The sequence below is a fragment of the Ambystoma mexicanum genome, chromosome 7p (genome assembly GCF_040938575.1).
Source record: "Ambystoma mexicanum isolate Mex_15411 chromosome 7p, UKY_AmexF1_1, whole genome shotgun sequence".
Lineage (NCBI taxonomy): Eukaryota > Metazoa > Chordata > Amphibia > Caudata > Ambystomatidae > Ambystoma > Ambystoma mexicanum.
This window is the reverse complement of record NC_090939.1, coordinates 842,669,211-842,693,013: the sequence shown is the minus strand read 5'-3', so window position 1 is coordinate 842,693,013 and position 23,803 is coordinate 842,669,211. Positions and strand designations below refer to the sequence as shown.

The window sequence follows — 23,803 nt, the reverse complement described above, 5'->3', positions numbered from 1 at the left end:
TGCAGGCCTGGCTCCTGCAGCGCTAGAGTTTGGAGGATACGACATACCGGCCGACTGCAGAGAGGTTCTTGCAAAGGCCAGGGTGTCCTCGACTCTTAAATGCTACGGACACAAATGGAAGAGGTTCTCTGTCTGGTGCCACGCACAGAAGATTAACCCTCTACGGATTACGGCTCCCCAGGTACTGCCGTACCTGCTGACGCTGGCCAAAGCTGGACTGGCACACGCGTCCATCAAGATTCATCTTGCTGCGATCTCCCGATACACCAGAACCACGGGGCGGACGTCCTTGTGGTCTCATCGTCTGGTGAAAGAGTTCATGAAGGGACTGTTCAGATCGTTCCCGCCGGTGAAGGCTCCGGCCCCGGCGTGGGAGCTCAACGTGGTGCTGACCAAGCTCATGGGACCTCCGTTCGAGCCTCTGCACTCGGCCCCGTTGAAGTTATGTCGTGGAAAACAGCGTTTCTTGTCGCCATCACCTCCGCACGACGGGTGGGAGAGATCCAGGCCCTTTCCTGCAAGGCCCCGTACTTGACTTTTCACGACACGAGGGTAGTGCTCAGGACGCACCCCTCCTTCATGCCCAAGGTACCGTCGGACTTCCATCTCAACGAACCCTTGGTGTTGCCTGTGTTGTTCCCGTCGCCTTCGTCGCCGGCTGAGAGGACTTTGCACTCGCTGGATGTGGCTAGAGCGCTGAAGTTCTACGTGGACCGCACAAAGTGTTTTCGGAAGACGTCACAACTCTTTCTGAACTTTGGACCTGTCAATCAGGGGGAAGGCTCTCTCGAAGGCTTCCGTTTCCAGATGGCTCTCCGGCTTTATCATGTACTGTCATCGGTTGGCAAACCGACCGCTGCCTGGCCGTCCGAGAGCCCATTCCACCAGAGCGATCGCAGCTACCACGGCGTTCCTTTCTGGTGTGCCCCTGCTGGACATATGTAGGGCTGCTACGTGGAGGTCGACGCACACCTTCACGAAATTCTACTGCGTCGATCGGGATTCCAGGGAGGAGTCCAGGGTCGGCCAAGCAGTGCTGCGCAACCTGTTCGCCTGAGGTGAGCCTGGTGAGGAGGTAAGATGCTTAATGTTGAGCCTTTGCCACCTCCCGTGGTTGTGCATGTGTGTACTGCTATGTATTCTTTATTCATGAGCATGTGAATCCATGCCAGACCCCATGCTGGAGAAGGAACAAGTTACTTACCTGTAACTGTTGTTCTCCAGCATGGGTCTGGCATGGATTCACATGCGAACCCTCCCGCCTACCCCTCTGCGGCTCTTCACTTGGTCATACTGCCACTTCACGTGCTTCCAAATCTGAAGATGGCTGCCAGAGGCGGTGCTTAGGTAGAGGGCAGTCATTGGCTGTGGTCAGTATGACGCAGAGACCAGTGATTGGTTATTACTACGAAAGACAGATCAGAAACGAAACTGATACTGGTTTTTTCTTTACCGAGGATTCCCAGCCTGACGACGGGGAATATTCATGAGCATGTGAATCCATGCCAGACCCATGCTGTAGAACAACAGTTACAGGTAAGTAACTTGTTCCTTCTGGTCTGACAGACTGGCCCTGCCAAGTGACCGGGCACGAGACTGGATGGCCATGCCTCTCCTTTGTGGGGTTGGATAACACCTCTCTCCAGTGAGCGAATTTCCCTGCAGGAGCCGGCCTCAGAAATGGAAATCAAAGGAAGCCTGAAAAGACTCATCCTGTCCTAGAACCCCTCAAGTCGGTCTTGCAGCACCTGGACGACCAGATATGCTAATGCTCCCTGTTCTACTGCATTGAACTGTATTTGGGCCGTGCTCTGTGCATATCAAACCAGAGACACCTGTCGATGCTGCTTTTGACACTCAACAAACCTTGAAACCAGTGTGCTTGCAACTTTGAACCAGCTCAATGCTGCATTGTATCCTTGCAGAGCCAGTCCTCTGCCCGGCTCAAATCAACTCTGTTCATCATCGGAGTTTGATGGCAACTGCTGGAGTGTCACTCATTGACTCGAACCAGCAGTTACCAAGCGACTCAAAACCAGCTCTACCCTGAACCGATCCTTGTCTGCACTCTGACCTGCATCGCTCTGACGCCACCTTTGAACTGCTCTGAGCCACTGTATTTGAACCACCTGTATGTGAGCTTGCCGTTTGGACCAACACGACTTGCTGCATCTGAACTGGGTTTAATCTGCTTACACATCACTTCTGCTGCTGTTGAACTGCCAAAGACCTAAAAATCTCACTAATGGCTCATAGTGGCCATGGTCCATTTTGGGCCCTAGAGACTGACTAGATCATTTGTGCAACTTTTTTTTCATTGAAAGCCATACCCTTTTTCAAGAATGTTATGGTTGTAGAATTGCCTTTCGCCCCTGTATTCTTACCCAGAGTGCTGCACCTCTTTCTTTGCATGTTCTCTGTTCTTTCCACAGAGGTGGGTTTTGTACAATGTTTTTCAATTTAGTTATTTATGAGAATGGTGTGTTTAATTAAAGCATATATATTTTTTATAGACGCTTGATTGGGTGGTGCCTTTATTTTGGCCTTTTATACTTCTCTGTTTGGATCATTACTAAATGATATTCACACCACGTTTGGGAGTACAGCCTTCCCTCTGCCCGCACGATCACAAAAGGTGAAGGAGGTATATCTCTTAACTGTGTCTGTTTTACCTTTGATTGTGATCACTGTACTTCTCACCCTTGCTCTCTTGAAGAACAGAATCTCGTTGCACATTGCCAGCGGAATAACTACCCAACCAAAGTGATTGTCCTCTGTTTGTAGGCATCTCAAGATGTTCTACTGCCCAGGCGACCATTACTATGTATTAACCTACAATCACACAGACATATAAGCGTATTGCTGAGCAACTATTGATTTAGCAGATGTAAAATTTGGGAGTACATAATAAGCATCCTCCAATTCATTCACACTTTTTTGGAAGAGTTGCTCATGCCCAACTGGCTGTGCCTGATATGAAATAAGGGGGTATTCCCACGACTGTCTCGTCCAGTGCCATCAGCGGCTTGCTGAAGATGAAGCTACTTTGCTGGTCAACGCGAAGCACTGCTCAGTACCATCTGTACAGTGGAGGGACGCAAAAGATCCATCTGCTCCTTTCTGCTACAGCGCGTTGATGTAAGATTACACTAATCTGGTTGCTTGTCAGGACAGGTTAGTGAAAGCAGGCAAATAACTGTGCTTTGTCCGGGAAGTCTGGCTTTACAGAAAGCCACAAGCTGCTGCTGTCCACACCATGTGTAATGCAGAAGGATAGGACGGTCCGCTGCGTGCTATGATACACCCACTGATAAACAGAACTATCTGCGAAGAATAAAAAGATCCTACCTGCAGAAATGAAAAAATGCCCGGATTTTCTGTGCTAGGGAAACCCCTGGGCGATTTACCACTGAACCACTGGTCTCATGCCATACTTAACATTGCCTGTTTTCTTGTAAGCAAGGTTGCTTGATTGTGTAAAATTGTAATATTTTGCCCAGTGTGCTTTTGTTATCTGTTTACAGTATTTTTCCCCTCATAACCGACAGTTCTTGACCTTGCAGGTTGAGCATCCCATCACCGAATGTATTACTGGCCTGGACCTCGTCCAAGAAATGATCCGTGTTGCCAAGGGTTACCCTCTCCGGCACAAACAAGCTGATATACCCATCAACGGCTGGGCGCTTGAATGCCGAGTGTATGCCGAGGTAAACTGGGTGGAAGTGGCTGCTTGCGTTTCCGAATGCTAATGTGAAGGTCTGAATTCCAAAATCTTGTCCATAAATTGCGCAAGACCATCTGCCTGCAAAAGTTGTGACAACCGTTTTTAACGTGGCCTTTGTAATGTGTTCAATACTCTAAATTATGCATTGTGATTAATAGTTTGCACGTCCATTGAAATGTGTAGTGTTGCTTCTATTGGGATAGTTCTCATGTTAATTTGTTTTGTCCACACCTAAATTAAGAAAAAAAAATTGAATTTTCTTTTTTTTTTCGGCACGGTGTGAGTTCTTCTGAGACAACGTGTATATATTCTGTAAGAACAAAATGGATCATGTCATTACAACAAAACACTTTTCATAATGCAGATGCCTCAATCTGCAGCTTTTGAACTTTCTGCGTTTTAGAACGTGAAAACCAGCATGCCAGCTGACGGCGTCTAATTTGCTGTAGTTGATGAAAGGAACAATGACATCTTTGAGGGTTTAAGTGTTTGCCTTATTTGGGGAGGGTCCATGTATCCACCACGTTGGTTTAGCTTTTCAACTCTGGGGCAATCGCATGACATTGTATGTGCCTTGTCAAGGGCTGGCATGCTTTGGGGCAGTGCATATCGTGTGTTTTTCTTTGCGGCCTGCTAAGTGGTGTTTTTATATGCCGTCCCTGCTCTTTGTGTTGCCTCTGGCATAATAAAATGGCTGTGTCTGTTTTGCCTGGTCTCTGCTGACACAACAGCAATTTAAAACGTGTTATGCTAATCTCCAGGCTCATGTTATACACTTCAATAGAGGGTAAATATGCCACTCTTGGCGATGCTGCCTCTTGGGCACATCAGAGGCTAACAATATATCCGTATGCACTCGATGCAAATTCAGCTGCCAGTGGCTTTTCAACGCTGTGACCCCTTAAAGGTGTTTCTGGTATTTTATCCACGTGAACTAATGCTTCCTTTTATTTTGAACATCCTTCCAGGATCCCTACAAGTCTTTCGGCCTACCTTCCATTGGGCGACTCTCACAGTACAAAGAACCGCTGCACGTTCAAGGCGTAAGTGTCACTTCCTCATTTCACTTAAAGTTTCAACATATTGTATGGGTCGGGCAAAGGCACAGGATTGCAACTTAGCCAAACCGTGGACGCACCTCAATTGGTTGACTTTCTAAAGGGCAGTGGGATGAGCCAATTAAAGTCCAATGCAGGCCAGCCTTTTTGGAAGATTGAACGCATTGAAGTCTGATAAGGCAAGTCGTTTGCGTGGTTTGCCACATCACTACTGGTGATGCTTAGCTCATCTTCCTTACCTTGTGACACCACCACTGCATCAATAACTACTCGTCTTTCTGGTCATCCAGGTATTAGAATGGTGATATGGCTAAAAATAATCATGGGTGCAACCTACTTTTGCCCCTCTTAACATGGCCCAACTGTTATGTTAAACAGTTTTTTTTTAAGTGCATTTCTGCTTGAGAAGATCCAGGGCATCTCCTTTGCACATGTAATGGGTCATGGAGCAGTAAGTGTAGATCAGGGACACTCTACTGGCTGGCGGAATGACAAGGCCTTCCCTCGCAGTGTATGATTATTCACTCCCTGGCCTGCATGGAAAGCGCTGAAAGCTTTCCATCTGCACAGGGTTTTCTCCTCACTTTCTTTTTTCTTTTCATCCCCCTTATTGCTCATGTTTTTCCTGAAGGGAACTGACCCTGCCTAGGCTTGGAGGACACATGCTGTGTCTAAAGTCTGGAAACAGAGCAGCAATTGTTGAACGTGCTCTCCAGATGAGCAAAAGCGGACCGAAGCTTCGGCATTTCCCATTGAAACGTATATTATGTTTTATTTCATAATTTTCAATAATTCATCTCTTTACCAAAGGTGTTTCTTACATCATCATACCTAGGGGGTGGGTGTGTGTGTGTGTGGTGTGTGTGATTTACAGTTTTGAAACGTGAGACCTGTTGAAAGTGCAAGTGATAATGGACAGACCGGACCCCCTATGGTCCTTGTCCCACCACATCTTTCTTCAATTAATGCTACGCAGGAGCTTTATGCAATAACGTTTGCTCTCATAAGCCAGCCGTAGAAAGAAAAAAACAATTAAAATGCCTTAAATATCCTGCTTACTGCTGTTCTTTGCTTGTGTGAATGTTGCGTGTCAGCTAAATGGACAAAGGAAGAGATGGAGTGATTGGGTGCATGGGAGTGTGCACTAAGCTTTGTCTATCATTATTGCTAGGAGCAATCACAGGGATGCCAGCAGGACAGTAGACGCCTTGACGGCTGTAATTATGTATCTCCATGGTGATCACTTTTGGCCTGTCATGGAGGCCTGCCAGTCCCCTCCCCTTACACACATTTAATCAGATTGGGCTGTCACTTGTCAGGTAGACGTGGTGGGCTGGGAGTTGGGCTGGAGGGGGAGAGGTGAATTGAAAATGAAGGGTGGGAGAAGTCTGATAGCTGCTTCATGTGGGCTGGTCCACCGCTGAACTGGAAGAGAGGGACGCTTTAATTATGCCAAAGGTATCCCCGCCATGACTAGAGGATTTCATAAGTCGGCCGGGCCGCCGGCTTTTGCTGCACTTATGGTGCGCTGCAAACCCAGCAGCTGCTCTACCCTGGAAGCCAAACCCTTCTTCAAGCCTTTGGGTATTTTTAAGGAAAATCGCAGATATATATTTAAATATCTGTCTATAACCGATAAGGGTAATGATGTATTGGAGCCGTGTTTACCTCCCATGATATTAATAATTGCTGGCCATAATAGCGAGGTGTTTGTAAATGTCACGCGACGTCAGATGACGCATTGTAGAAGCATAATATACAAATACATTTTAGACGTTGAGGATTTTCTTTTTTGTGTGCATTACATGCCTTTTCCGCGTTCTTATGTATTCATTGCCTCAGACAAGTGGGATAAAAATCCCTGCTGAATGCCAAATAATATTAGCCAAACGTAGGAGCTGGGTAGTCGTCCTTCCATGCTCGGCGCAGCACTGATTGAATCAATCATTCATGAAAAGAGCCCCCTTGGTGGCGGGCGGTAGGGGAGCTAGTACGGAGGCAAACCCAGAGAAGCGCCTCTCTGCCTCGTTACCCGCTTTCCGCGCAACCCTTGACGGTATGCACGAAGGCAAAGTGCGTATGGTTTCCTTTCTGGTCTATTGTGTCTACTTTTCAGATGAGCGTGGAACGTGTTATCCGTGCAGCAGCAGCTTTACTTTCGCTTTCAAGGCGGATTTAGGTTGAGTTGCGGCGGGTGCTACTTCTGTCATGTGGCTAATAAAGTCGTCAAGCCCCCCTCCCGCCCCCCATCTTGTGGATAAACCTAGACAAGGCTCATCGACCAACCGCCCTCCAGCAGCAGTCGTGGTGACCTTTTTTGTTTTGTTGGAAGCTTGCAGCCTTTGATGAAAGGATCCTCCAGGTTAAAATGCGCGGAAATGTATCGGGGCTGCCCGCCCCCTCCACCGTCCCTTGACGTACGTTTTTAAATATCAAAACAAAACCCTGCTGCTCCTGTGGCCCATGGTTTCGTCAGTGAGTCAGCCTGGGCTGTTCTGACGATCTTTTAAATATTTCAGATACCAAAGCTCAACAACGGCTGCTTAATAAATGTAGGTCTTCCCTGGGAGCTTCTGTGCGATCTTGTTTTTTATGACGCTCGCCACAAAAGCTCGTAGTGTAGTCCCTTCGTGATGAAAATACCAATCTTCTCTAAACAACTTTTTGTCGCTCCAAGAAGTTTTTGTAGAACGTACGTTTGCGTCTATCTGCACTGCATGTTTTATGCGAGAACATGATTCATAGGCCTTGGTCCATGCACCGTCAGTAAAGCCTCGGTGGTCAACTGGGGGCAGCAAAAAGCACAGCCCTTTAATACAATGACAATTCCTCATATGGGCAAAACATGGAAGCTTTTCCGCCCTTTGTGCATTGCTGTGTTGCTCTGATTTGGAGGGGAACTTCCATGGATGGCTACTAGCTGGTGCTGTGCATGTATGGCTTTTTAGCTAAAATGGCCTATTCTACTATGTCATGAAAGCAGGAAACCAGGGCTCACAGGGAACTGAACAGACCGGCCTGACCTTCAACATTCACACTGCAAAAGCCCTCGGCATGCCCCCTTCATGGAGAAGCCAGGGTGGCATGCAGGGGTGGATTTTGAGCGATGGGTGTGTACTAAATATATTGCACAAGATACCTTTCTGACTCATTGCAATACTCAGTGTGGAGCCCCTCTACAGAGAGCGACCATGGCACAAATAGTCTGTTCTGTGGGATGTATCCCACACAGTATCAGTCTGCACCAGTCACAAGGGCAGTCAAGCACCAAAACGCTATGCAATTCTCCTCCAGACACGTGTTTATCTGGAGAAGCTCTTCATTATGCTCTCCTCAGTGTGCTCGTATCTGAAACACACTGCGTCTTTATCCTGCTGCTGTCTCTTAGCTCATAGGAGCATTGCAATCCGGCCTCTAGTCGACCAATCTATCCAAACGCTGCTTCAGCTCTCACTGTTTCAAATTGGAGCTATGTTTATTTTACTTTTGATTGATTTTTTAATTTTACCCACAAACCAGAAAACACTATCAATCATAACTGAACAGTCAGTGAAAAGAAGAAATGGGGAAAAACAAAAAGTTGAACAATATTTATATCCGTTTTTCCACACTGGTATCTTTGTAGAGTTCCTGTCAACGCTATGTAGTAACCTATCGGCCCAGAACTACTGAAAGGCATAGGTTCCTAGCAATGACCACCTTAACAGCTTCACATGAAACTTTCTAACAGCGTTCTCATCAATTCAGCTATTAAGTTATAACCTCCAGTGGCAAGGAAAGAAACCTGGAAAGTACCCACGTTCTCGTCATGAAATAAAATGTAACATTAGTAGATGTGACAAAATTAATATAGAATGGTAATATTAAACAGAAAATACTACACATCACCACCTAACATTGTCAGATAAACGCATGCACACAATGCCATGACTGTTGCCTCCACCCACAAAGGTTCAAAGTAAACCTTTAGATCTCTCCATTTCGTATTGGCCCATCGCAGCACTTCAATCTGTTTTACTACCTCTCTGAGCATTTAACCCCTTCTATGCCTTCAAGCTCCCTCTTTTCTTCGGTCGATGGAAAATGAGTCCAGGGTTTTAGGTTTGCAAATCGAAATCCGGAGTGAGGAGTACATAGACAAGGATAGATTGGTCAACCAGAGGCCTGGTTGAAAGAACAGCCAGCTCTTTCACCTTGCAGTAGGTATGTCAATTTCTTCAACAGGAAGGCGTGGGGTGAAAAGACAGCCCCAGAGTGACGGAGATGGAGAGACCATGCCAGGCCTCTATTGTGAGAGTGAAGTTGGCTAATGTGGAGTTCCATTGAAATATATAAACATGTACAAAACAGTGATTTTCGACGTAAGGCCTAGTAAAATGGAAAGACATGGGCCTATCCAACTCCACCAAAATGGACAGGTGTGCAAGTGAATGGAATCTACCTCAGAGCCTAAAACTGATGGATATGCCCAATGAATGGGAAGTAACATGGGGGCTGCAGAGATTGACTTTGTGTAAACTGGGAAAAGGCACCTTGACAGATGTAAAACTGCAGCAATGCACGTGGAAAGAAATGATACATTTGAAACACTGCGTATTTGGAAGATAAAAAGGAGGAATGATGACATTTAAGATATAAAGTCAAGTGACAGATTTTCATCATTTAAAATGACAGCCTGCAAAGAGAAAGGCTGTTTTCGTTTTTGTAGAAGTGAACACAGGTTTCCTATGTTAACTGCAGCCTATCTGTGTGGATAAGATTAATAATGAATCTGCCTCTGTTCTAATACAGTAGAAAAGAAAGATTGTATTTTAAACCACATGCCCAGACATAATGCTAAAATGTTACGTGTAATCTCATCTTGACGATTTAAAGCTGTATTTGCTGAAGTATGGCTGGAGCTAGTGTTTTCCGCACTGAACTGAAAGGTCTGTGCCTTTGAAAATTTGAACTCAAGACCTTTGGCTGAGGACCTTGAGGAGAAGGTCTGGTTTTCACTTATAACTATAAAGAATATATAGAGAAGTGGATCAAAATTGTGGGATTTACAGATAACACAGCCAGCAGAAATGACCTGTAAGGTCAGGTCTCCCCATTAACTGTGTATTAGTGGTCAACAGAATGACCTTTTCAGGGATAACTCGACATCAAGAAATGGCTTCAGAGACACTAATGGGTGATCAAACATTGTGTATGAAACATCTTGCTGATGAGCATATGTTCTGGTCAGTGGATGATGGAAAAATTCAGCTTAAGAATTGTTGGGGGCTGATGTGAAACTGATGGACACAATGGATGCCTCGCCATTGAATAAATTGAATACATTTTCTTGAATGCAAAGTGCAATGTGCGTTTCACTGAGCTCATCCCGGGTTCATATTAGAGGATCAGAAGCCCGCCAGGATCATGTAAAAACACATTTTGTGTAATGGATACAACTTGAGTTATGCGATAAAGTATGACTCTGTCCTTCCCATAATTCTGACAGAATAGAAAGTTGGTGGGATGATAGGATATGGAAGTAAGGTTTGAATCGGGAAGGGGCAGATTTGTGACTATTTCGGCTCAGGAGTAAATCGATAAAAACGGTAGCTCGTCCCAGGAAGGGCGTGCCGAGGTAGGTTTAGTATTTTCCGACTCGCCATAAAATATAGAACTCAAAAATATATGTTCCTGCAATTATCTGAAGAATTAGAGCAGCTGCCATGTTGTTAGATTTTAAGGACATTGAAAAAGTTAAACCCACTTGTCATTTTGGTATTATGAATCTTTCTCCTCCCTCAGCCTCCATCATTCACAACCCCTAACTCCTTGCCCTGTTAGCAGGCAGTGGGCGTATTGGGTTAGGGAAAGGGAGAGAAGTGGCAAATCCATAGCATGGGAATTTTGTTAATAATGGAGTGTCACCAGACCTATAAGAGAGCAGTTTTCTATGTGAGGGGGACTTACTGGCTGATCTTGCTTTGACTTTTCGACTCTTGGGACCTTTTTTTGGACTTTTGATTTTTCCCCTGACTTTCCCACTCTTTTCTGGGCCTTGAACATTGCGTGGGAGACATCTACTAGGAAATCTGGAAGCTAGCTGTGTGGGGTGAAAGCTAGTCCCTGAAGGCCAGAAATAGAGGCCAGAGTCATTTGTGAATGCTCACCGAAATTTAAGGCCGGCACAGAAATGACCTCAGACACAAGGCATATTGACCCTAAATCTAAAGAAAGAAAGTGGACCTAAAATTAAAGTGCAAACATATGCGCAATGCCTGTCTGGACGGAAAAGAAAGACACGTGGCAATTTATGTTTTGACAAATCCATGGAGAGCTGCACTGACAGATAAAGAAACCGCAGTGCACAGTATATTCAATGGGATTCCAGATTGTGCTTCAAGCAGCTAAAGTAGACTTCATGTCACCCTATTGATAGCAGAGTAACCCTCCAGTTACCCTTAACTTGGACCACTGCCAACAACACTCCCTAACCAGGATCGACCACATCCTCAGGAACACTATTTGCCACGCCTTTTTTAAAATGTTTTATTCCACCTGTCAGTACGTCTTCCAAGTAGGAAGGGTAAGGCCTTTGTTCCTGCCTGAGGACCCCATAGCTTACCTATTGTGCTGGTGGTCAATCATAGCCATACCACCTACAAAGTTAATGTGAGCAAATTGCCCTGTATGGCTGGCACTTTTGCTCAGTTAGGAAACGGCCTTGCATGACTCTGGTGTCCACGCCGCTACCCCTGCCCCACACCCTTTCTTCCCAAAGCTCCCATCTCCCTACCAACCACCACACGACCAACAGTAATTGCAACAACAACTACCAAGCCTCAATTCCTAGAAGCCCACAAACTCCTCTCTAACCTTACGTGCGACACCACATCCTCCACTACCACTCCTGGGTGCCCCCCACGCCTTCATGTCTCTTCGCCACACTCTCTCATCCACCTCCAAAACGGTACCCACCAAACCCGTGCCTAGACTCAGCACGCAGTGAGCGTCTTAGCGCGAAAACAACAGTAATGCCACTTCCTACCACATTACCCAATTTAGGGTCCACAAGACAAGTGAGATTATCATCACAAACTTGCTTGAACCACCACCGCTACACGCCACCTTTACTCATGAATTTGTCCATACAACAGCAAGCCCAGGAATCTTCCCCACCTAAAGGAGCCCGCCGCCTGCACCCCCTCTGCCTCTCCCATAGATCCCACAGTCCGCACAACAAACCCTAACTCCTCCAGCCTCAAAGGCGCATTGATAAATGCTGGCTCTTTAGGAGCCCTTGCCATTGACATCCATGACTTCTTGACCAACATCTAGATTTCCGAGTTATCACGGAAACCTGGTTACACTCAGAATCAGGCCCTTCCCTCACCTTAGCTATCCCACAGACTTTATAATCCTTGGGACAGACCGGCAGAACTCCATAAGAGGTGGAATAGCCAAATCCACACTACAGTTTAGATCATGCCCTCTAGATACTCTGCCAGGATACAAACTCCTTCTACTAAAACTCACGATTGACCTTAAAACTACAATCCACCTTCTTATCTATAGACAACCTAATAATTCCAACCACCCTGAATCTGACATCCCTTTACTCATCACCCCCTCCTCAAACCCAACACTAAAAAAGGAAACGTTAACTTTGGATACAACAATACATTGGATCAGAAAGCTACTACATTTTCTGTGGCCCTCCATGATATGCGTTTCACGCAAATCAAATTCTCCCACCTACTCCAAAAGCAGAATCCTGGACTTGATCCTGACATTAAACGTAAGAACATCTCTAGAATCTATCTAGTTACCTGGACGGATCACCACTTGATATGTTTTAATATCTTAACCACTTCAGGCTCCTGCAATTAGCCAGTGCCCAATCTCTATTAGAAATACCTGCAAACTTGCAGCAGAAAATGTCTTGGCCATTCTTGTAGACACCCTCAAGACCTACCCAACGACAGACTCCAATCCTGACAGCATCTTCACCGTTTACCACAATTGCCTTAAATCCACTATTGATTCAGTAGCCCCACTCTCCTCTAAAACACCTTAGAAACTAAAACAAGCTAACTTTTGGTTTGATAAAGAGCTCACACTCCTATGCCCTAACAAAAGAGCAGTGGAACACCTCCACAGTAAGAATCCGTCCTCTAACTCTACTAAAACTCGATTGACAGCCGTTATAACCTATAAGTCAACTGTTATGGCCCACAAAGCCAACTCCTTTTAATATTTGCATCATTATCATGTCTTCCAACACCAAAGAACTATTCTCTATACTTGGAGAATTAGAATCTGCAACCGGGAGTGCACTGTGACTGTGCTGTCTGCCAGAAACGCTGCCAAAATCCTTCCTGATTTTCTGGACATGTATTTGCTGACTCAGACTACTACTACGGTGTTCAAGTCGGACTGGACTCTTAACAAGACCATATAAAACCAGAGAGACTTTAACAAGAGACTTTACTAATGTATTAAACTACTATTCCTATATTGCATCGAAAGCCACACCTACTTTGGACATCATCAGCATAAATATGGGTATGCGCGCGCAACCAGGAGTGCACTGTGAGTGTACTGTCTGCTGTTCTAGTCTCTTGACCTCTGTGCTCTCATTACATTTACCACTTACGTATTAAATACGTTCTAAAAGTCCTACTCCAAATTGAACCTTGCTCATTCGACTCCAAACAATGTCAATATATTGCTTAACAAGTGATATGCCAACTCCTACTCCGCGAGTGATTAATTCCCCCTGTAAACTGTCTTTCAGCCTTCTTTCAAAGGCACCATTCCCCGTCAGCCTTTGCATAAACAAGACCTTCATTTTAACCCTGATATTCACAAGTTCAGAAATGAAACAGGACATTGCTCATCTAGCCTCAGTCGCAGACCAATACACCATTAACGCCGTCTCCAATAATAGCATGTACCCTATTAATAAAACATCCATTGCTCTGATAACGTCCTTGACTGCTCTGTCTGATACTACAATGGAATAGTTCTCCACTCCTCTGCCTTCTACATCTGAAACGGAATTATATCAAACGCCTAGTGAAAAATTACATTTCCCATTGTTCCCTTACATTAGAGGCAGTTGTACATGTAGCAGACTCATCCTCCCTACCTATGTTATATTCACAAGCAGTCAAGAAAACTGTCGCTCACGACATTGATATTAGTCATCAGACACAGTCAACCCTCGCTGGTCTAACGCCTCAAAATCAATCGACCCAACAGTCTCAAGCCAATCTGCCAATTAACCAGAATGGTGATCTGTCAGTCGTCCTCAGGGCTACATCGTACACTCTCTGTTGCCCCGACTATTCTCCTCTAATATACCTCCTGAAAGCAATTCATCTTCTATTCTATATCTCAGCCCTCGCTGGTAGCATATTTCTCTAAACCCACCCCACGACCTTCCTTTGGCTTTCCAGGACAGCCATTCATGACTCTTGACACTACTCTTAATGCGATAAGTACAAGCCTTTTTTCTTTAACAAAGATGTACGAAATGCTTGAAGAAAAATCTCAGCAACACAACATAACTTTACAATTGAAACTCTTTGGGGTGTTACATTAGCTTGTTCCCAAGCGCCCACAGATAACTGAAAAGGATGACAAATGACTCCCTTTACAGTGTTCAGCAACTCCACATCTTGTGGTTTATTATGAGATATTCTGGTGCCCTTTGTGATTACACGTGTTTCGATGACTAAATCATCTTTTTCAAATCAGGGCTAGTTGCAAATCAGAATATTGTTTCCCACTAGTATTCTTAATGTCTTGTGAATAATTTCATGGGTTAAATCCCAGATCCATCTTTCCTTCACTGCGTCCCGTGCCAAAATCACAAAGGGCACCAGAATATCTCATAATAAACCACAAGATGTGGAGTTTCTGAACACTGTTAAGAGAGTCATTTGTCATCCTTTTCAGTTATCTGTGGGCGCTTGGGAACAAGCTAATGTAACACCCCAAAGAGTTTCATTTTTCAAAACGGAGGAGAGGAACCAAGGACTCCAATGTTACTTTTCCATGCGACCCTGAAAAGTCATACCAGCAATATAACCAAGGGTGCTGAGGTCCAGAAACAGGATAACCCCACCGAAAGAGTTGCTCGAAAGATATACTAACTTTACAATTGCTAGTCACAAAACTTGATTGGGTTGCTTGGAAACTACAAGAGAGGCTTGCCTCATGTTTTGCAACAATTCCATGTTCCTTTATTCTGTTAAATCCACCTCCTGAATGTATTGTGAGCCAACCGAAACCCAGGACGGAGAGCAGCACATTTTTTAATACAGAGGCCCCTCGACCGAATACACCAAATAAAACCTTAGAACCCTCAAGTAATGTGCAATCCTGTGCTCTTGCCGATACAATTTCTGAATTGCCAGGTGCTCTTGAAACTCCACTGTATGATGTATTTCAAACAAATACTCGAGACAAAAATAAAAAAAATAGGAAAAGAGATCTAACAAATCAAACATGCTACAAAACTCTCAACTTTATAAGCAACGCAAAAACCTTCTGCAACGAAACAAAAAAATCCTAATAAACATCTAACGATACCAGCAATAATTTCACCACCTATTGACCTAGAAAAAAAGCGTGTCAAGGCCATCCACGGGCAACTGCGTTTCAACCTGCTGCTCTCCCTCCTGTGGACCCATTGAAGGCGGATCAAGGTAAAAATGAATGTATTGTTATTCCAGGTGAAGTAGTTGAAAATAATTCCATTAACCGTAAAGCACAATCTGTTGCTGATTGTGTTAACGTAAATCCAAAGACATAGTATTGATCCTGAACTTTTGAATCTGTCAGTCTGCTCAGTTTCCACCCCGCCGATAACTCAAATTATTCATCACAGTTTACATCATACTAGGCCACACCGAAAGATCACAAACAGTCCTTTTGTGTCAATATTGACATAATTATATGAATTTCAAAACCCTAGAATAAAAGCAGACTGTTTTAATGCTAGTGAATTCGTCTAACTCCCAAACAAGTCAAGAAAAAAGAGTGTCTACCACAAATATCCACAACTTTAAATGAGCAAATCAAGAATGCAGTCGAGGCACCGCAATCATAAAAACCACTTTCTATAAAAGATCTTGCTGATGAATATGACAAACTAATTGCCACTATGCTGGATAGACATAACAAGGATTCTTATCCAAACAGATCCACTATGTTGGCAATATTCAATTGCATTCCTGGACTAGATCAAATTATTTCTAGTGATATCGAATTCATTAAATATATAGCACCTGATAAGTTGGATGCCATTGAACTCTCTATTTGATCGAAACTCATAATAAACCTAGTGTGGCATAACAGAAATTAATTCAAAACAAATGGTATACTTATACAAATTCAAAAATATGAACCTCCACTAATAGAACACACTGACCCTAATTCCTCTGGCAAATAAGTATGCCATACAAATTCATGTAAATGCTCATGCTCAACCAATGTGAATCCTCCCTTGACAAAACCTCCATCTCCACCTCAGCCTCAATGAAGATGGTCATGGCTATCCAAAGTAAGCCGAGCTTATCAGTCCTAGAATGTACCAACTAGTACTCTAGTGTCATGCTCATTAATATCATGGAATACCTGTGGGTTCATGCATTTACTTTCAACAATAGCAACTTTCTAGACCTGGTCCACTGATCCTCCACTTTGGCCTGACCATTCAATTGCTCATATTCCAGCCAACAAGTCACTCGGAGGACGCGCGTCTGCTGGCCTCTTGATAACAATTGAAATTCAATCTGGCCTTCATTTTGAAAACGTCATATCTCCATACTCCAGCATTCAATCAGTAAAAATCTCCACAGAGAATCGTGCACATCCATTATACCCGAGTGCCGCAATTGTTAATGTTTACTGGATTCCCGTTGCCATCAATGAGGATTTATTTCTCTCCCATCTTGAACTAGTGCTAAATACAATACTTTCCAAACCAAAAATTTGCACCATGAACATTGCAGAAGACCTCAATATAAACTATAATCCGAAAATCTCCTTATGTCTAGATTCAAGAGCGAACAAGTGGCTAACTCTAATGGAAACGCACAATTTTATCATGTTGAATGGATCCACGCATGAGGACTCTCCACCGGATCTGCCTCATCAATACTTGACTATATATTTATATCTAGTCAAGTGATTAAAAAAGTACTAATTTTTAAAATTATTCAAATTATTCCAAATGACTCTAGTGATCATCAAGTAGTAGAGCTTAAATGGATTACCCATCCCACTTTGAATCCTGAATGCAACAATCAATCACTTATGGTTAATCAAAGATGCAATTGTCTAATTTGGGAACCCTACAAAATAGCTAGACTAAAAAAGGAATTGGTATCCACCACTGCAGATCTAGCATTAAATTCTGTATCTCATTATACTAAATCCATTCAGATAATCATACTGTCATGATCTCTGCTTCCAAAAGATCAGGACTTGCCCGACTCCCTTGGAAGCAGACCCATAACCCCGGTTCCGAGTGCCAGCCAGTCCCAATTGGGACCTTTTGGACCCTGTCCTGGCGCCAGTGTCACCAGGCTCATAAAGATGCCCAGTCCCAGCGCTGGAAGCGCCGGGCTCATAATGCTTGGGTGGACTTACCTGCAGCAGACCATGCTGCTTACTTACCTGCCAGTTGAACCCCTGATCCCCTTCTGTTTGGGACTACTTTTCCTGTTGGGTGGGGCAGGAGCCACTCCCTAGGTTCAGAACACTGGAACTCTTCTGGAAAGCAGGAACTCTTTTCTTAGGCGTGGCTGTGGAAGGAGACACCTAAGCACTACAGGAGGCTATTTAAACCACACCCGATGGATGAATCTTGCTTTGCGTTATTCTGCATTCTCTGCAGCAGAACGCTCATCGTGTCTTCTGCTTCTGATCCTGGGCCTAAGGGAACAAAGGCTTACCATCCTGGAATCCAGTCTTCAGCAGCAACTGTAAAGACAAAGAAAGAACAGGTTAGCACTACGGTCTTCAGTGGCAGCGCATCTCTTACCTGGTCCATCGGCTGTCACCAACGCCTCGCGCTGCATTCCGGCATCTGAAAGACAAAGGCTTACCTACTCTTCGCATGCTCCGGAGGTCTTCGCACTGCATTCCGGCATCTGAAAGACAAAAGCTTACCAGCTCTTCGCACGCTCCGGAGGCCTTCGGCGCTGCATCCCGCATCTGAAAGACAAAAGAAGGTGCGTTTAAAGACATTGGGCAACTTTATTACTCACGTGCCATTACTCCTTCCCACGCCGAATCCAGTGGGTATTCCAGCACCCTTCAGCTTCTCTAAAGCTCCGAACTTGTACCTGCAAGATAAAAGGGACAGTTAGTGCGCATCGTGAAGCAGGCTACAAGCGCTTACTTACGTGCTTCCAGGCGCTTCTATTCCTCACGCGGGTTCGAACCTCAACTCTCATCAGCCCGCCATCCGCCATCGCCGGAACCCTGCAAAACAAGAGATATCATTACAAAAGACTTTTAAGACATTTGAAGTGCCCAGAACTACTCTGAGGTCAAGAGGCCTGCACCCTTATCCAGTGAAGAAACTGGTTACGGCACCCTGCCCCGAGGCAGATGGAGAGCTCGGCGTTCACTTACCTAAGGTGAGGGTGTTAACCTTTGGGGTTCTAGAGGAGAAGAGAAAGGGAAGAGGAGAGAGGCACCCAATAACCCCAGTTCATTAATCCCATATTTTCTATCTGCAGACATCTTACTCTTCGAGTCAGACATACAGTGCACAGAGGTCCAGCCCAAAGAGCCAACCGTGTGTTACACATCACCTTTGAAGATACGGCATTCACCCAGTCAAGACCGGCGCCTCTGCGGGAATCAGGTGAGCGTTACACATACAGTCTTATCCCTCAGGTGGTCAGTCCACATTTAAGCATAAATATGCGTGGGACTGTGAAATATACAACCTCAAACAAAAACGTAGACAATCTATGAGGAATCTATCGCCATGAACTTGTTCGCAATTAAGAATGAAATTGAAATTGAGATGCAACAATAAAATCAAACAAATCATAGCAGCTCGAAAACAAATGAATGCTGAAAGTATGTTAGCAGCAATCCTAAAAAAATCCTCGCAGATTTGGAATTTTATAAATGATGTCATCATCTCCAGCCACGTCTATACAACTAAATGTGATTGACTAATAGATTTGGATATACCATTTCAAGTTACTTCTTAATAAACCAATCCAAGAAAGCTCTTTAACGACCTTAGTTTGTCCGCACCTGTCTGAACTTATTTTTGACAAACTTGACATTATTCTAATTATTGAAAATCTAAGTTCATCAAGCGCTCCAGGCCCGGACAAACTATCAAATATGGCCCTGAAAGCCCATCCGAATCAATGGGCAGAGATCCTTCAAATCATTTTCTCCAACATTATCTAAACAGGCCAAATCCCAGCGACATGGCATGAATCGATAATTGTGGCTATTTTTAAGAAAGGCAATAGTTATACCCTCAAATTACAGACCAATAGCGCTTCTCGATGTGCCCAGCAAAATCTCTGGCCGCCTAATTCTTTGTGACTTTTCTATATGGCTAAACGAAAACGGACAACTGGATGTACATCAATCAGGGTTTATAAAGGGTATTGGTACATCTCTAAATTTGTCCGGTATTGGCCCAAAATGTCGCCCTCACAATTACGAGGGCCGAAAATGCAGACTTTTTTTCTTTAGCCCCCCTCCTACACCATATATATATGTGGGGGGGGGGGGGGTATGTAACAGAATGGTAATATGGGGCGTGTGGGGGGGTGGTCGGTAAAAATCTCGAAAAAAAATCTGGAATGACAATAAGGTCGAAAAAAAAGTTTTGGGGAAAAATAAAGTCGAATTACTCTTTTTTTAATTATATATTTATTTTGGGGTCCAGGATAAAAAATAAAATGGGTTAAAAAAATAAAGGGGGGGACGTTTGGGGGGGACCCCCCATTTCGAAAAAAAACGGCATAAAAAATCTGACTCTTTTTTTCAACCTTTTTTTTTCGACCTTTTGTTTCGAGATTTTATTTTTCGATTTTATCACTAAACCGTGTGGGGGTCTCCTTCAGATATGTATGTGGTGTAAGGGGGTTTAAAAAGTTGGCATTTTCAGCTGTTGTAGTAATAGTGGTCGCAATAATCACATAGATCCAATCCGTCCATCCTGCCAGCTCTGAAAAAGCAGGCTATCAGCAATAAACAGGCAATCTTTTTAGCATTGGTGGATTTTAAGCAGGCCTTTGATTCAGTATTGCGTGAAATTTTATGGTCCAAACTCTTTAAAGCAAATTGCCCTCCCTATTTATTCTATCTTATTAGACAATTTTATACAAATACCATAATAAACATGTAATTGACTACCGATGGAAACCTGTCCGAAGCTATCCTGACTTCAATAGGCCTGAAACAAGGATGTATATTTGCTTCTATACTTTTTAATTTTTATATTAATGATATTAACAAAGCGTTTAACTCTGTACGATCATTCCCCCCAAAATTTGAGTCGCATGAAATAGGATACCTTTTGTATGCTGACGATTTGGTGATTCTAGATGGGACACCTATAGGCTTACAAAGGAAACGCCAGGCATTAAACTTGTATCCCCATGAGAATCATCTTCTGATTAATGCAGAAAAATCAAATATCCTAGTATTTCATCACAGCTTACCAAAAGTAGGATATACATTTAACAGGACATTAGCAGGATCCAAGCTTAGTCGGTTATCTCATTATAAATATCTAGGCGTGAACCTAAATAATCACGTCTGATATGTTATACAAACGTGAACTTAAAACAAGAATGCAGCTTTTAACAGCACAAGCTAAAGCAATCCAACATAAATATGGCACATTTAGCTTCAAACCATCCATAACATTTTATCTACAAAAAGTATTACCAATTATTATTTATGGAGCACACACTAAGCTACTTGGAACCACCCACAATTGGGAACTTCTAGAAGGTCTGTATTGGAAGCAGATATTATCTTTACCATCTAGTGTACCCATCCCTGTTATCCGATATGAATTTGGTCTTCTATCACTAACTGCGATTGTGTCATGGCAATGTTTAGCTGCATACAGGAAATACCTTCTTACTCCCTCTACTGTTCATTCATTAATACCTGTTTTAAAAACTTCTCTCGATACTGCAACTAAAGGCCCACTATACACCTGGAAATTAGAATGCATTTGCATGTTACTAGAAGCATATATTACCTCAGATCTATTAATTGAGTTTCAAGAGAAAGCAACAAAAAAAGCTATGGTTAAAAGACTGGATAGTGACATGGGAAACTTGCAACAAATATTCCATATTTCATAATGGTGTATCACTTCACAAATCACTACATGAATTACCTATCTACTTGACACACTTTCCAGATTCTAAATATGCTCTGGCGATCCTCCGAATGAGGTTAAACCTATGGCCAACCAATAGCAGAATTGTAAATAATGATTGAGGAACCTTTCTGGTGTGGGTTTCCCAAGGGTTTGACCTCAGCGCCCTGTTTGTTTTACGAATATGTTCGCTGATTTTTGGGGTGGTCGCAAAAGATTGTAACAACGGAGTTCCGATTCCTCTACTCCGCTTTTGGTTGAAAAACAAAAGTCTTTTGGGTTACTGTTTTTCTTCTGCGCCCTGTGTATACCAAACTTTTTTCTTAATTTTGTAATAGATAGCTTTTATTCAAACATATTGTTATGTTTGTTGAATTGCCCTATATAAATGTACAATGACCACTGACAAAATATGTAGATTCTGTGATAGAGTGGATAGTCAAGAAACCTGAAGATATCTGATTATAGATTGCCCTGCATTAACTATGCGAAGAGAAGAAACATACCACAAGTTTATATTACAGTATAGAACACTTACACATGATAAAATGTGGATCTTTATTTTTAATTAACCTCTAGTATCTTTGAATTTAGCGACAGCCAAGTATCTTATATCTCTCGATCTTGCAAAGATATAATACCATAACTAAAATGTTATAAAGCGAACATCATTGGTCTATACATGAATTGCTCAATCAAACTGCTATAAATGTGAATGCATAGGTTTTTAGAGTTCTTTTAGCTGATTGTTTTTATTAAGTTATTATAATTTTCTTTTATCAAATTCAAGTACTGTTTTAGATGAGTCTGTTTTAAACTTTGATGGTTTTGAGGTAATAAGCGAAACTTCAATATGCGAATGAATTGAATAGCCGTACTTATGATCTAATATTAATTTCTAGTGTTAATCTAGTAGAAATCTAGATATACTTAAATGATGAATTTGAAGCTATGAATTTATAACTACCTATATGACATTCCACTGATCTGTACTCTAGTTGTGTATATATAACAAATCTGCTAATACCAACAATGATTGTAAATTTGAAAGTAAGTTATCACATTTGGTTTTTGACACTGGAGTGAAATACTATATTACAGAAATCACTAGTGAATATGTTTGTTAAATATGCAATTTAAGAATGCTAAAAAAAATGTTTGTCTGAATGAACAAGCTACTACATTGCTGTAATGAATCTTGTTGAAAAAGGTGTAATATCAACTAAAACAACAATAAAAAAAACATAATTTCCTATCCCCTCAGCCACTTCTGTCAACACTGACCAGGCCTTGTACACTACTATCCACAATGCCCTAGCAAATAAAATATTCACTGCATAAGAGAAAACTACTGGCTGGCAAAAGTATGCCCACTATAGCCCCTGATGCCAATAACAATGCTCCCCAATTCAAATTTAACATCATTTCCCAGGACCAGGCCACCATCACCTCCTTGAAACATCTAATTGCAAAACCATCAGTTTCCCTTCCCGATTGGTCAACTTTGTGCTCCTGCTTTAGTCCCCATTATCACTGACTTTATAAATGCCTCCTTCACCACCAACTCAGTCCCTTCTAACATCAAAGCAGCATGGGTAACCCCATTACTTAAACAGTCTCTGGATCCCTCCATTCCCACTAACTACCACCCCATTACCACCGTCCCATTCCTATTGAAAATGATGGATAGAATAGCATATACCCAAATCCAAGAGTACTTGGAAAGTCACCACTTGTTTGGAACCAGGCTTCTGACCTAAACATAGCACCGAAGCAGCTCTCCTAGACTTAAAAATTCAGATCGGTAGCATTCGAGACTCTGGTAACATGGGCATTCCCCTCCTCCTCCTTGACCTGTCAGTGGCTTTTTGATTTGGTAGACCATGACAAGTTGTGCCTTGCCTTGGCAGAAAACTTTAACTTCTTCCCAGAAGCCACCTTGTGGATTAGGTCCTTCCTGTCGGAATGCACTTCTAGAGTCTTTATTGGTGATGAGACAGCTGACCCCATCTCATTACCCTTAGGTGTCCCTCAATAATCCTGTCTGTCCCCCACATTATACAACGCCTACACTAAACTGCTATTCACAGCACTTGATTCTATGCAAGTTATTTACATTAACTTTGCTGACGACGCACAGATCCGGATCCCCATCACAGGAGATCCCAAACACAACTCCATCACGATTAACAAGATCTATGCTATCATACAAAACTGGATGGCCACCAATAGCCTCTGTCTGAACGATTAACAAACAGAGATCCTCGTCGTAGGCTCGCCCACCCGCTTAAAATCCTTACACAGTGACTACTCCTCCATTAACATCGATGGGACTTCTATCCCAGTCCTCAAACAGGTAAAAAAATTGTGCGGCTACTTAGATACTAATCGCTCTATGACCAAACATATCCATGCCCTATCCTCTTCTACTGCCTATACTTCCAAACTCATCTCACTCAGCCGACAATTCCTCACGACACAGAATTGCCTCACCCTAGTTAGAGCCCTCATATTATCAAAACCTGACTACTGCAACATCCTGCTACTAGGAACCACATTAACCCAACCTTTCCAAATTACAATTGCTACAGAACAAAGCCTTACGGGGCAGTCTTTGGACTCAAAATGAAGGATCATATCTCACAT

General features: G+C 43.2%; 1 protein-coding gene across 1 annotated transcript in view; it reads left to right on the top strand.

Moving 5' to 3' along the window:
- Window positions 1–23,803, top strand: part of PCCA (propionyl-CoA carboxylase subunit alpha) — a 3,020,006-nt gene that overhangs the window by 1,432,610 nt on the left and 1,563,593 nt on the right. Inside the window, exons 13-14 of the mRNA XM_069637005.1 lie at window positions 3,564–3,707; window positions 4,693–4,767. Coding sequence (XP_069493106.1) covers window positions 3,564–3,707; window positions 4,693–4,767 — 219 coding nt within the window. The remainder of the gene's footprint in view (window positions 1–3,563; window positions 3,708–4,692; window positions 4,768–23,803) is intronic.